General features: G+C 51.0%; 1 protein-coding gene across 1 annotated transcript in view; it reads right to left on the reverse strand.

Annotated features, from left to right (window-relative positions):
• The window catches only part of NOTCH1 (notch receptor 1), a 55449-nt gene extending 42901 nt beyond the window's left edge, over positions 1-12548 (reverse strand). The window contains exons 1-7 of the mRNA XM_081339767.1: positions 12400-12548; positions 10489-10827; positions 8132-8254; positions 6360-6593; positions 5080-5235; positions 3706-3891; positions 2099-2212 (exon numbers count right to left, since the gene is read on the reverse strand). Of these exons, the coding sequence (XP_081195893.1) occupies positions 2099-2212; positions 3706-3891; positions 5080-5235; positions 6360-6593; positions 8132-8254; positions 10489-10827; positions 12400-12502 (1255 nt within the window). The 5' untranslated portion in view covers positions 12503-12548. The remainder of the gene's footprint in view (positions 1-2098; positions 2213-3705; positions 3892-5079; positions 5236-6359; positions 6594-8131; positions 8255-10488; positions 10828-12399) is intronic.
• Positions 12549-14413: the final 1865 nt, after the last annotated feature.

Raw genomic sequence — 14413 nt, forward strand, 5'->3', positions numbered from 1 at the left:
AACTACTAGCCAAACCCAAATCCTGCAACCGTTCTTCATATGTTTTAGCATATGTTAAAACGTGCCACTTCCGATGAACCGACCACATCCTGGCGGGCCTGGGTCATCTGTTCACACAACTAAACCACCAGCTGAGCTGCCCATTTGAGCCTAGTTTTTGCACCAAAGTTTTTAATGCTCGTGTGCTGACTCTGCTGGTCTTACAGCCAGATAATAGACATAAAAAATGAGGCTGTGATGATGACTTTTTCCTACAAAAACCCCCACCCACCCACCCCCAAAACCCACGCCGCTTGCAATGGCTGCATTTCCCTTGCAAGGGTGGGGCAGGCAGCAGGCAAACGATTCTCGGGCGTCTCTTTCCAATTCATTGGCATTCAGTCCCCAGACTTTGTTTCTCAGCTCACCGCAATAGTTATTTGGCTGCCTCAGCCCTGAAGATTCCTGATTTACATCTCTAAAGCCTCCACTTCAAACCGTCTGCCCTCCCTTGCTCTACCCCACAAACTCACCATTCCCCCTTCCAGCTATTCCCAAACAGAAGGGTGGGGGGGCTCCTTCAGGCCCAAAACTCTTTGCTCTCCCAGACAGAAGAGGCAGAAATGAATCCGCAATTTGTCCCTTTTTAATTCTCTGCAGAAGAGCATTCTCTCTCTCTCTCTCTCTCTCTCTCTCTCTCTCTCTCTCTCTCTCTCTCTCTCTCTCTCTCTCTCACTGCATCGGCTACAATCAGCGTGGCTCAACTTACAAGAGTCCTCAACTTATGACCACAGTTGGGATTAGAATTTCCATTGCTAAGCAAGGAAGTTGTTGAGTGTGACCTTTCTTTTTTTTTTTTGGGCTGTAATTAAGCAAATCACTGCAGTTGTTTTAAGCGATCTCACAGGTGAGAGAGGATTTAAGAGTCTGAACAGGGCAGGGCTTATAACAGGGCTCTTCAAACTTGGCCCTTGGTGACTTGTGGACTTCAACTCCCCGAATTCCTCAGCCAGGCACGCTCTAAGCAAACCAGTTGTAAATCAAGGACTACCAGGTGGGGCTTGGCCCAAACATCTCCAGGGCGCCTTTCCCGTCATAACTTCAAACACTCTAAGCCCAGGGGTCTTCAAACTTGGCCCTTTGATGACTTGTGGGCTTCAACTCCACGTGTGCCTGGCTGAGGAATTCTGGGAGTTGAAGTCCACACGTCATCGAAGGGCCAAGTTTGAAGACCCCTGGCTTATATAAGGTTGGCCTGGACTAAGGAGATGTCGGGGCGACTCCCCGCTAAGCCACAGGACTCTTAGCCCGACCTACTTCAAGGGGGTCAACCTAAAGCAGACCCTCCTCCAAATTCCAAGGAAAAGGTGGGCTCTGTGCACAGTAAAACAAAAGCCAGGGTTGGGATAAAGCCAGGAATTCACAGAAAAACAGCCTCTCCTTTCAAGGCCTAACTATTCACTTGCTCTCTTCACCCACTTTCCTTTCTGCCACTAGGGCTGAGCTAGGAAGGCACCAAAGGGATATATAATCCAATGAAACCCCTTCGCCTTTCCTCTTTCCGCCCTGTCCAGAAAACGCTACGGAGGCCGGTCCCACCCCAGCGGACAGGCGAGACCCCGAAACAAAGACATCCCCCCAAAACAAAGACTTGGGGACCACTGAAGAGGCTGTGACAGTATCCTTGCAATTCTGTGTGTCCCCCCGCCCCCAAAGAGAGAAACTTTCCCCTCTGCTAAGCGTCTAAAAAGTTCATTAAAAAGTGACGCCCTCCCCCCCCCCACGGTCAACCCTTGTGCCTCTCCCCACCCGTGAGATGGGGATCCAGAGATAGACAGCTGCTGGACATGGAGGCTTTCCCTCCCAATCGTGCATCATTTCAGAACTTTAAGAGCCCCTCCCTTCTCCTCTAAGTAGCTCAATGCAAAAGACCCCCTCCACACACACACCCCTCGGCCCTTTCCCCAACTGCCCGCTTTGGCTGGGCTTAAACCCGCCAGCCTCTGCACTGCCTCTGGGCCAGGGGATTAATTCCAGCCCGGTCTCCACTACAAAGAGCTTTGTGCTGTAGGCAAAGATCGATGGGTCTTCTCTAAGCCCCCTTCCCCACTGCACGTACCCACGGGGCACACGCAAGCAAACTCGTTGATCTTGTCCACGCAGTTCCCATTGTGCAGGCAGGGGTTGCTGGCGCACTCGTCCGTGTTGATTTCACAGTACACACCCTCGTAGCCTGCAGGGAGGGGAAAAAACGGCGGTGAACGGGGGGAGAAAAAAGGGGGTCTCTCCTTCCATTGGCAAAAAGGTTGCTGTTGTTGCAATGGTGAACTGCCCACGCTTGCTTAAGATGGGCAGCCATGAAAATCCTATACATAAACAAACGTAATTCCTTAATCAACTGGTCAAGACCCGGGGCAATCTGTCCGCATCCCCTTCTGCGGCTTTATGAAAACAGCCCCTGCTGGGGTCAGACTTGTGTCAGGCCAAGGAGTGTCAAGACAAAACCTTGCTTGCGGTGCGCCCTCACCCTCAGCCAGCCCGCTTTCTGCAGCTAAGCTTCATCACATCCTCCCTTGGGTCGCTTTGCTAAGGGCCGGGCAGCCTGGTGCCAATCTTAGGGCAGACAGAAACAACCCCCCACCCACCCACCCATTTCTCCCAGGCTCACGGAGTGAAGTTTTAAGTCCTCTGAGCTGTGGTTAGCCTTGCCAGCTCAGCCGCTTAATGCCAAGGGATCAATTCGGGCATTTGTAAAGCATGGGGTAAGAAGGGGGCAAGGAGCTTTTTATATTATTCTATCGTTTTAGCTCGGGCTCCTATTTAATTCTTTTTTAATTTTTGTACTCTGTATTTTTATATGTGCCCTGTTCACTGCCCTGAGTCCTTCGGGAGAAGGGCGGTATACAAATATAATAATAATAATAAAAAAAAGAAGTTGGAAAAACAGGGCACAGCATGAGATATTCTCTCTCTCTCTCTCTCTCTCTCTCTCTCTCTCTCACACACACACACACACACACACACACACCCTCAGCTGACTTCATCCGGGATGCTTAATCATGCCACAACTGAGGAGCAGGTTCGCTGCTAAAAATCAAGTTTTTTAAAAATCTGGCTTGGCATTTTTAATGGCCGTTCTGCAGATTTTTAGGGCTGTTCTGCAAATCCAGTCTGTTGGGTTCATTTCCGCTGCCGTGAGAAGTCAGCGGCCTCGTTTCTTGGAGTCGGCAGCCTGTCGTTCCCTGCCTTAAGTGGTTGCACGAAGCAACCTGGGAAAGCAGCAGAATCTGGCTCCTTTTAACAGCGCTTGGCGTGGTGTGCAAAGGCAACAATCCCGTCTGGCTAATGAGGGCTTCAGTCAGGGAGGACTCCAGAGCCGTTTTGGCCCTGGCTCTCCGACCGCCGCTCCGGCCAGGGGTGGGATTCAGCCGGCTCGCACCACTTCGGCAGAACCGGGAGCTAATTTTTGGTTGCCCGGGCCCAGAACGGACTTCCGGAAGCGGCATCCACGCAGAGAACCGGTTGTTCACATACTCGAATCCCACCGCTGGCTTCAGCCCTACCCAGGCTTGTGGGGAGCAGTGCCGTCCTCCTTGCCTGGCCCGGAGGGCACCCCGAAAGGTGGCACAGTTACAAAACCAAGCCAAGCGCTAAAGGAGTGGGAGGCCAGTTCTTCTCCTCCGTCCCTCGCCCAGCATGGCGCCCTGGAAGGGCAGGCAGGGTTACCTGGCATGCAAATGCACTGGAAGACCCCGATCTGGTCCAAGCAGGTGGCATCGTTCTGGCAGGGGTTGGAGGAGCACTCGTTGACGTCGATCTCGCAGCGGGGGCCCGAGTAGCCTGCCTGGCATTGGCACTGGAAGGAGCCCTCCGTGTTGAGGCATTTCCCAGCGTGCTCGCAAGGGTTGGCACCTGTCCGGCCAGCGGAGGGAAGAAGAGGTAAGGCATCGTGCCCGGAAGGTGCTGTGTGAACAGCCAGGGGGGCTACAAGTGGTCCTTATCCGAGTCTTTCCCTTGTCCTCGTTTCACACACCCCCTCCTCAAATTCCAAAGCAGTCTTTCTGCCCAGTCGCTGGTCCAACCAGCACTGCAGCAAACAAGGCAAATGCAATCTTCCTCTTCCTCACGCCCCCCCCTCCCCTTCCAAACCCCCGGGACTTCTGAAAGCCAGGTAGTCCTTAACGTACGATCGCGGCAGAGCCCAACATTTCTGCCGTTAAGTGAGACATCTGTTAAGTGAGCTTTGCTGCCTATTTTTGCTCCCACCTTTCTCACCACAGTCGTTAAGTGAAGCACCGAAGCTCTTTAAGTTAGTCACACGGTTGTTAAGTGGGTCTGGCTTCTTCCCCACTGACTTTGCTTGTCAGAGGGTCACAAAAGAGGATCATATCATTCATATCATGACTGTGACGGTCGTAAACATGAGCCAGTTGCCAAGGAACTGAATCACGTGATTGTGGGGGGAGGCCGAAACGGTCGTCAGGGTAAAAGCGGTCATTGTAACTTTGAACGGTCACTACATAAAACTGTTGTAAGTCAAGGACTATCTGTATTTACAAGCCTTTCCCCCTTGTAAATAGCGCCCCCCATCCTGACTGGCCCAGAGGAAGATGGCGGCTGCTGGCCTGCTGCATTGGGTCCTCCAAATTGGGGTTCCCCAAAGGAGCCAATACTGACCCACACACACCCCGAAGCTCCAATGGAACTATCCGAGAGGTTGACGATATTACTATCCCTACTGCCATTAGTGAAAGTAGTATGTATTTAATTATCTTTGTATAATAAAATGTTTGGAGGCTAAGGAAACCTCCCGGAGCAAATTGATGAGCTGATGAATTTCAAACTGAAATTCAGAGTCTCCTCGAACCGCAAGATGGGCGGCAAATGAATTTAATAATATTTTTTTAAAAAACTGAAAAATTCACAGGTTGGCTTTTCTGGGCCCCCAATCTCCCAAGGGGTGGCCCGCCTCCTAGGGCCAGTTTTCACTTCCAGTTCCTCCCCAGACTTTCCCTCAGCGCCAGCATCATCAGGACCAGCTCCACGGGTCCCGCTCCCGCCCGGTCCCACCGGCCCCGATGCGGAAGGCGGCTTCCTTACCCAGCAGGCATTCGTCCACGTCCAGGTTGCAGGCCGGCCCCGTGTACCCCGAGGGGCAGGTGCAGATGGCCCTCCCGGTGACCGGGTTGGTATCGCAGTTGGAGCCTTCGTTGCAAGGGTTGCTGATGCAGGCGTCGTCCAGGTGGCACAGCAAACCTGCAGAGGGCGGAGAGCTGACTCAGAAAGAGAAATGGAAACACACACACACACACACACACACACACACACACACACACACAAAGATGCTCCACCATCCATCTGCAGCACAGGCTAACCAGCAGACAGTTAATGTCCCCGCTGCCAGAAGGGAGGTAACCTGGTTGTTGAATTGCTCGCCTGGATACTATACTGAACTGTATCCTAGAGTCTAGACAAACCCTCTGGGCTTAATTTACTGGCAAAGCCAGGGAAATAGTAGCAAGTTAGCACTAACTGAAACCCAGTTTGGTGCTGTGATTAAGCCACCGCTCAAGAAAACAGGAGATGGCGAGTTCTAGTCATGCCTTGGGCACAAATCCAGCTGGGTTATCTCTTGGCCAGTCATGCTCTCTCAGCCCTAGGAAGGAGACAATGGCAAACCACTTCTGGAAAATCTTCTCAAGAAAATTGGACAGACTGAACAGAAGGAGAAAAAAAAGAGTGCTAATTATTATGCTGGTGAATGGCATCAAACAGACCTGGCTTAAGGGGGTTGGGAGACACGGCCACAGAGTGCCTGGCCTGTGCAGCTCTGACAAGGCCTCACAGAGCCAACTTAGTAAGCTGATACACTCCCAAGCAGCTGGAACTGGGCTGTGGCAACATCTGGAGACCTCTGAGAATGCAGGAACTAGCCACCCTCTTGTTCGTACTTTTTTTCTTTTTCTTTTTACAGTCCTGTAACCCTTTCTATCAGGGTGGAGTCGGGCGACTAATTGGAGCTGAGCGTTTACTGACCGGATGCCCTTCCTGACACCTAAGCAGAGTTCACAGCAGATATTTTCTCCTTGTGCCCTGATAGAGAAACATCTGTCGCACTGGTTGCCTTCACTGTTAGGAAGTTTCTGCTTAATGCCAGGTTGCTTCTCTCCTTGATCAGTTTCCATCTGTTGCTTCTTGTCCTGCCCTCTGGTGCTTTGGAGAATAACTTGATCCCCCCCCCTTCCTCATCTTTGTGGCAGCCTCTCAAACACTGGAATGCTGCTATCACGTTTCCCCCCCCCCCCCAGTCCTTCTTGTCTCTAGGCTGGCCATTCCCAATTCCTGCCGCCGTTCTTCACGTCTCTCCCTGGGATACGCACCTGTCCGCCCATGTGGGCACTCGCAATAGAAAGAGGCCACCCGGTCGTGGCACGTGGCCCCCGGGGAGCAAGCGGCACTGGCGCAGTCATCAATGTTCTCGCTGCAGTCCTCGCCCGTCCAGCCATTGACACAGACACAGTTGTACCCCCCGTGGGTGTTGTGGCAGGTGCCGCCGTTCTGGCAAGCATTGGGGATCAACTGACACTCATCCACATCTTCGGCACAGTACTGGCCTGGAAGGGGAAAAAAAACCAGGCTGATCAAGCTATTCATGGGGCTGGAGGTGGGGAAGACCCCATAGTCCCGGGGTAGGCAACCTCGGCTCTTTTATGACTTGTGGACTTCAACTCCCAGAATTCCTGAGTCAGCATAGCTGAGGGGAAAAGAATAGGTTTCCAAGCTGAGCCATGCTGCCTCAGGAATTCTGGGAGTTGAAGTCCACGAGTCACAAAAGAGCTAAGGTTGCCTGCTCCTGGCCTAGACCTAGGCCGCTTTATGACTTCTGGACTTCGACTCCCAGAATTCCTGAGCCAGCCATGCTGAGGGGAAAGGGAGAGGTTTCCAAGCTGAACCACGCTGGCTCAGGAATTCTGGGAGTTGAAGTCCACGAGTCATGAAGGGGCCATTGTGTCCCCATGCTGACTGAGGAATTCTGGGAGTTGAAGTCCACCAGTCATAAAAGGGCCAAGTTTGAAGACCCCTGGTCTGGATCCAAGCCCGCAGTTTCATCAAGATGGCCGACTGAGGAATTCTGGGAGTTGACAAGTCCACAGGTCATAAAAGAGCTGAGGTTGCCTACCCCTGCCATAGTCCCTACGGCCCTCCCAGGAGCAGGAAGGGCTACGCAGGGGTGCTCAACTTACGACAGTTCCTTTAGACACCGTTCAAATTTACAACAGCAGGGGAAAAAAGAGAGGTATGACCATTTTTCACACTTACGACCGTTGGAGCCTCCCCATGGTCACGTGATCAGAATTCAGAGGCTTGGCAACTGGCTTGTATTTATGATGGTTGCAGCGTCCCGGGGGGCCACGTTATCCTCCTTTGCATGTCTCCCCCCGTCACATGACCAAACTGGACGCTTGGCCACACGGTTGCCTTTGTGTACCTTTTCGGCATCCCGTTTACGAAGGCTTTGCTGAAAAGCAGCACTTATTTCTGTTTTTCCGCAAAACTACACCCTCCGGGAACCCTCGGTTTGCTTAACAGCCATGGTGATTCCACTAACGACCGTGATTTGCTTAATGGCCTCTGCAAAAAAAGGTCACAAAACCAGGCTGGTTGTGTGACAGACCCTTTTTACGGCCATTGCAACTTGCGACTGTGATGGGCAGGCTCCATTACAGTTGTGAGTCAAGGACTCCCCGTGTGTACGGTCTGTCTGAAACGCAATCCTAGCTCAGGTGAGCCTACAGGTGAGCGATGCAATCTTTCAACCCCGTCTTTCCAGAGGCGTCTCTCCGAATCGCTCAAGCATTTTCCTTGCAAACTGAGAATATTGCAAGAGAAGGAAGTTACGGAGGGGAAAGGTCTCACAAATTACAAGGAAGCCTACAAAGGGCAGCTGTCTTGCTTTCAGATCCTTAATTCTAGAAACAACAAAATATGGTGTGTGTGTGTTTTTTTTTAAAAAAAAAAGCTGGTGGTGGGATTTCAAATTTGGCTAACAGAGAAAAAGGTTCACGCTCAACGCCATCTTCACGTCCACCTGGGGCAAAAGCCTGACTTTCCTCTCTCTGATTTCTCCACCCTCCCGTCGGCGCGTCCTCACCTGTCCATTCAGGTGGGCACTGGCAGTTGTAGGTGTTCACCCCGTCCACACAGGTCCCTCCGTTCCTGCAGCTGTTTCCGGGACAGTCATCGAGATTTTCTTCGCAGTTCTGGCCTGCGAAGCCTGCCGGCCAAGAAGGGGCAAAATGACCAGGTGAGACAGAAGGAAAACCCAGGGCCACAAACCCGGATCAAGACCCGGTTTTCTTGGCAGGAGACCCCAGGCAGAGCAGTAAGAGACTGGGTCTCCAGAAGCCGCTGCCAGTCAGGGCAGACGGACTGGTGCTAAACGGAGAGCTTGACTCCATGAAAAGACTCAGACGCCCGTTTTATTTAACGGGAGTTTTCTTAGTGACAGTATGGAAGAGATCTGCCACGATCTGTTTTCCTCATTTCCCAGTCTAGCCTACAGCTCTGACATTATTTACAGGGAGTCCTCGTTTAACAGCCAGGATGGGGACCGACAACTCAGTCCTTAAGCAAAACAGAGAAACTGCGACTGGACTTCTGATCTTACCTTAGCTTTTCTTTGCTTGGCCAACCTGCCCAAGGTATAAATGCAAGGTCTGGTTGCCCAGTTACTTTTCGCTCCCTGTCGTTACCGAGAATGGGTGCTAAAACAGGCAGTCACTAAACGAGGACAGCCTGAAATTCGATTTCAGTGCCACTTGACTCTGGATTTCCTAGTGGTCCCCCATCCACTTATTAACTTAGCTGGACAAACGCATGTCTGGCTCCTGCTCTCTTGGGCTAGCTAACAGAGCTGGACCAACTTTGCTTCCTGTGTTCCTCCTAATCAAGAAAAAAATGTTTTTCTCTTGGATGCACCGATATGCAAACCAGACAAAGCTGTCTCTGAGCAAAGGCAAGAACTGGAGCTTCCCAGCTTTCCTGCCCTCAAGAACCACCCCACCCCTGCAGAGAACAGCCCACATCTGGCCCACAACAGACCAGCATCTGAGCCTCAAAAGACAGGAAGTCACAAAAGGGAAATCCAACACAAGGGAAGTAACACGTCAACCTTTAACAGTGAGGTAAATCAAGAGGTCTTCAAACTTGGCCCTTTTATGACTTGTGGACTTCAACTCCCAGAATTCCTCAGCCAGCGTGCCTGGCTGAGGAATTCTGGGAGTTAAAGTCCACAGTCAGGTTTGAAGACCCCTGAGGTAAATAATCCAGCCTTTCCTAAACTGGAGCTTTCTGAGAATTTTGCAATTCCAGATCCCTACATTTTTTAGCCAGCACCTAGTTGATAATCAAACAGATCAAGGCCAGCTGCTTTAGGTCAGTGTTTCTCAATCTTAGCAGCTTTTCTGGATTTCAGCTCCCAGAATTCCTAGCCAGCAGGTTGACTGGGGAATTCTGGAAGCTGAAGCCCATACCTTTTAGTTCCCCAGGTTGAAAAACACGAAAGGGACAGCTGGCAACCCCTTAAGTTTGTTCTATTGCAAAGCACCTTCCAAAAAACAGATTAGGGATGGTCGTGGGCCTTTTCTGATGAATGGGTTCTAGGTGCTGCTTTGTTTATTCTTTATTATAGGTTGTTGCGGACGTTGCTCTTTCCCAGTTGTACTAATCACGGTCAGAGCTAACGTTGGCTGCTTTTCTTCTCCAGGATTTGATGCCTATCCATCATCACCGTCCCGTCCCCAGCAAGGGATGAAGTTTCTCTGCAGTAGAAAGTGAAGGTCTGTCTGGGGTGGTCCAGCCCTCCCCCCCACCCCAAGCTGGATGCCAGGAACAAAGCAGCGGCTATTTTCATTTCCTTATATGGCTTTTCCATAGATCCCGACTCTCTCCAGGGGGAAAAAGCCACGGAGCAGAAGCAGCAAAAGGGGCCTGTGAGTTGTACATGTGTCCCATTTGCTAAGGGTTGTTTCAAGTATCCCAGCATCCTGCAGAAGATCCATGGCAGAGGAGAGGGAGCCAGGAATGCAAATGGGGGCATTGTAGGAAAAAAAAAGTGGGGGGGAGAGAGGAGGAACAACCAAGTCAGGAAGTGAAGAAATTAGGGTTGGGCCAGGCTACTCTGTGAAGGCAATGGGTACGCAAAATAAAAGGGAGTTAGTTGGCAGAAAACTCGTGAGGTTAACAAATCTCTCCCACAGGTGCGCCAGCTGAGTTTTTGGAACATGGCACCCACAGATGCCCTCCGTATCGCTCCTGGGTCAGGCAGGGGTTAGAGCAGGGGTGTCAACTGCTGGCCTGCGGGCCGGATGCGCCATGGCGCAACCGCGCCCACCCCATTGCCGACAGTGGGGGGGAAAAAGTCACGATACGTCGCGACACGTCACGTGAGGTTGCGAGTTTGACACCCCTGGGTTAGCCGAAGAGAGCGGCCCAGCCAGCCCTGCATACCTGGAAGGCAGGTGCACTCGTAGGCCACATCTCCCGTCTGCTGGCAGGTGCCCCCATTCTGGCAAGGCGAGGGGTTGCAGGGCACGTAGAGGTGCTCGCAATTGGGGCCCGTGTAGGCCGGCCGGCAGTGACACTGGTAGGAGCCGATCTCGTTGACGCAGGTCCCGCCGTTCTTGCAGATGGGGGGCATCCGGCTGCACTCGTTCAGGTCTTCCTTGCACGTGGCCCCGTGGAAGCCCTGCGGGCACCTGCACACGTAGCTGGACTCAAAGGGCACGCACTGGCCGCCGTTGGCACATGGGTTAGAGGCACAGGGATCGGCCTGCTGACACGTCTTGCCTGCAGGACAAAGAGACGGACATTCAGAGCCCAGAAATGCCACACATAGGACCTGAAAAACTCCCTTTTTTCCCCAGGGCTAATCTTTTTAAAAGGGACGTGGTGGCTCAGTGGGTTAGGACGCTGAGCTTGTCGATCAGAAGGTCGGCAGTTTGGCGGGTCAAATCCCGAGTGCCGCGTAGCAGAGTGAGCGCCTGTTACTCGTCCCAGCTTCTGCCAACCTAGCAGTTCGAAAGCACGTAAAAATGCAAGTAGAAAAATAGGGACCACTCCGGTGGGAAGGTAACAGTGTTCCGTGCGCCTTTGGCGTCTAGTCATGCCGGCCACGTGACCACGGAGACGTCCTCGGACAAGCGCTGACTCTTCGGCTTTGAAACGGAGATGAGCACCTGCCCCTAGAGTCGGAAACGACTAGCATGCATGTGCGGGGGAACCTTTACCTTTACTTTAATCTTTTTAATGTTTCTAAAAGAGCTGCAAATGCTCTTATTCAATTTTCACTGGCTTCTTTAAAAATGCACATTTTTGCTGGCTAACTCTTTATTTCTTCCATTTCAGGGTTTCTGTCTACAGGGATACCTTGATCCAAGAATTAAACATTTTTAAACGTCCGTCCCTGTGCTGCAGACCTGCTCCAAGGAGCCTGCACCCTTCTCTTCCAACCTCCCCCATGACAGGCAAGACCAGTTAAACCAGTGTTTTTCAAAGTCGGCAACTTTAAGATGTGGGGACTCCGATTCCCAGAATTCTCCAGGGACCCTTGCTGAATGGAGAGTTCCGGAAGCTGAATGCACACGTCTTAAAAGATGCCAAGTTTAAGAGACACCGATCTAAATAGTCAAGCGTACAAAAGGCAGGCTTTTCTCTTTCGTGGAGAGAAACCTTTGAAAAATGGAAAGAGATGGTGGCAGGTTCAAAGCACGCTTATGGCTCAGGAATTTTGGGAGTTGAAGTCCACAAGTCATAAAGTGGCCTAGGCCAGGGGCAGGCAACCTTGGTTCTTTTATGACATGTGGACTTCAACTCCCAGACTTCCTGAGCCAGCCTGGCTCAGCTTGGAAACCTCTCTCTTTCCCCTCAGTGTGGCTGGCTCGGGAATTCTGGGAGTTGAAGTCCACGAGTCACAAAAGAGCCAAGGTTGCCTGGCCCTGGCCTAAGCCGCTTTATGACTCATGGACTTCAACTCCCAGAATTCCTGAGCCAGCCATGCTGAGGGGAAAGGAACAGGTTTCCAAGCTGAGCCATGCTGCTGCAGGAATTCTGGGAGCTGAAGTCCACGAGTCACAAAAGAGCCGAGGTTGCCTACCCCTGGCCTAAGAGATCGGAACGTCTCAAGGATGCTGGCTTGGTTGGTCAGATGGTTTTGGCACCCCCTAGTAGTTCCATCTGTCACCGGGAAGACCGGGGGAAAAAAATGAAACCTCTTCCTTGCAGTCCCAACAAGGACGTATCAAATGCAAAAGGCCGGGCTGGGTTCTGCAGCTGAGAAGTGGGACTCTACCAGGGATGGGGCTGCAGGCCTCTCAAAGGGTCCTCAGGCTATCTGGGAATGTGTGCCAGTTGCTCTCTCACCTGACCAGCCTGGAGGGCAGCGGCATTTATACTCGGTCAAGGTGATAAGGTCACAGCTCCCTCCATTGCGACACGGGCCACTGAGGCAGGCGTTCTCCTCCATGGTCAGGCAGAGCTTGTCGATGTAGCCCAGGGGGCAGGAGCAGATGTAATCAGCTGTGTTGCCGTCCACCACAGGGTGGCAGGTGCCGCCATTCTTACAGGGGGAGCTGAGGCACAAATTTTGGAACTGGCATCGATGGCCGACGAAGTCATTGGAGCATCTAAGAAAGGAAGGGGGATAAAGAAGAGGGTCAGCCAGAGCCCTGAGGAGCAATCCACAGCTGTCCAGCCGTCCTTCAGTGGCTTTGCAATGCCCCCCCCCTCTGCCAGTTGTCTGCCCTCCTGGTGTTGGCAGGCAGAGGATCAAGAGGAGCTGAGAGGGAGATCCTGGAAGAGCGGGATTTGAACAAACGACAGCCTTAACCACACTGCTACAGAAGATCCAGTCTCTCTGGCTCATTTTACAGGAGGGTTTTTCTTAACGTGACTTCTATGAAAGGAATTCTTAAAAGAATGAAAAGAATGCAAATTTTGAAAAAAAGTAAAATAATGTGAAGAAAGAAAGAGAGAGAGAGAGAGAGAGAGAGAGAGAGAGAGAGAGAAAGAAAGAAAGAAAGAAAGAAAGGGAAGGAAAGAGAGAAAAAGAAAGAAAGAAAGAGTGAAAAGAAGGAAGGAGAGAAAGAAAGAAAGAAAGAAAGAAAGAAAGAAAGAAAGAAAGAAAGAAAGAAAGAAAGAAAGAAAGAAAGAAAGGAAGGAAGGAAGGAAGGGAAGGAAAGAGAAAGAGAGAAAAAGGAAAGGAAAGGAAGGAAGGAAGGAAAGAAAGAGGAAGGAAGGAAGGAAGGAAGGAAGGAAAGAAAGAGGAAGGAAGGAAGGAAGGAAGGAAGGAAAGAAGGAAGGAAGGAAGGAAGGAAGGAAGGAAAGAGAAAGAGAAAAAAGAAAGGAAAGGAAGGAAGGAAGGAAGGAAGGAAGGAAGGAAGGAAGGAAAGAAAGAAAGAAAGAAAGAGGAAGGAAGGAAGGAAGGGAGGGAGGAAGGAAAGAGGAAGGAAGGAAGGAAGGAAGGAAGGAAAGAGGAAGGAAGGAAGGAAGGAAAGAAAGAAAGAAAGAGGAAGAAAGGAAGGAAGGAAGGAAGGAAGGAAGGAAGGAAGGAAGGAAGGAAGGAAGGAAGGAAGAGATACTGTAAAGAAGCAACTTTCAATCTTAACAGTAGTTACATTTATATTTTGCCATCTCTTATTTCCACAGTCTACCCTTTCTAATCATCCAGCTCATAAAATCACAGGTTCATTTTTTTTTCTTTTTTTAGCAAAAAGTCCATAAAGAGTTTCCAGGCATGCAATTATTCTCCTTTCCCTAAACAGAGAGGTCAGTGATGCTACCTTTGCTAATCCTGCATCTTCACTAACCATTCCTCCATTCTGGGTATTTGGGAGTCTTTCCATTTTCGTACATATAAAAAAAAACAAAAAAAAACCTCACAGCGGTTATCGTATAGAAAAGGCACTTTCCACAACCCTTTCCTAATGGTCACACATTGCTTATCTTAAGCCCCGGTTGTGAAGCAACCTGATTTAAATTCCGAGATCCTGGGGAGCTCCACTTAAGCCAACTGGATGGGGACACAGTTTGCCAATTCTGCTCATGGGACCCTGGAGACGCTTGCGGTGGCAAGTCGCCTTTGTCAGCACTGTCATCCCTTCCAAGGGTCACTAAACAAATGGCTGTACGTCAAGGAGAGTGAAACCAGGTTTAATGCCCATTTGCCTCTACATTTCAAAAGCTAATGGCTCTTTTTGCATGTGTGTGTGTGTGTGTGTGTGTGTGTGTGTGTGTTGCTGACCTGCCTAAAGCCCATTTCAGTCCCTTGCAGGCTTAATCCTCCGCGCAATAGTTTCACCCTTTCCCCGAAAACCCAAAAGCTTCCTCCATAACCAGGATTTACATTCAAAGACCCATCGGCCGGAGCCTTAAGGCA

Source organism: Vipera berus, assembly GCF_964194415.1.
Source record: "Vipera berus genome assembly, chromosome: 15".
In the NCBI taxonomy this organism is placed as follows: domain Eukaryota; kingdom Metazoa; phylum Chordata; class Lepidosauria; order Squamata; family Viperidae; genus Vipera; species Vipera berus.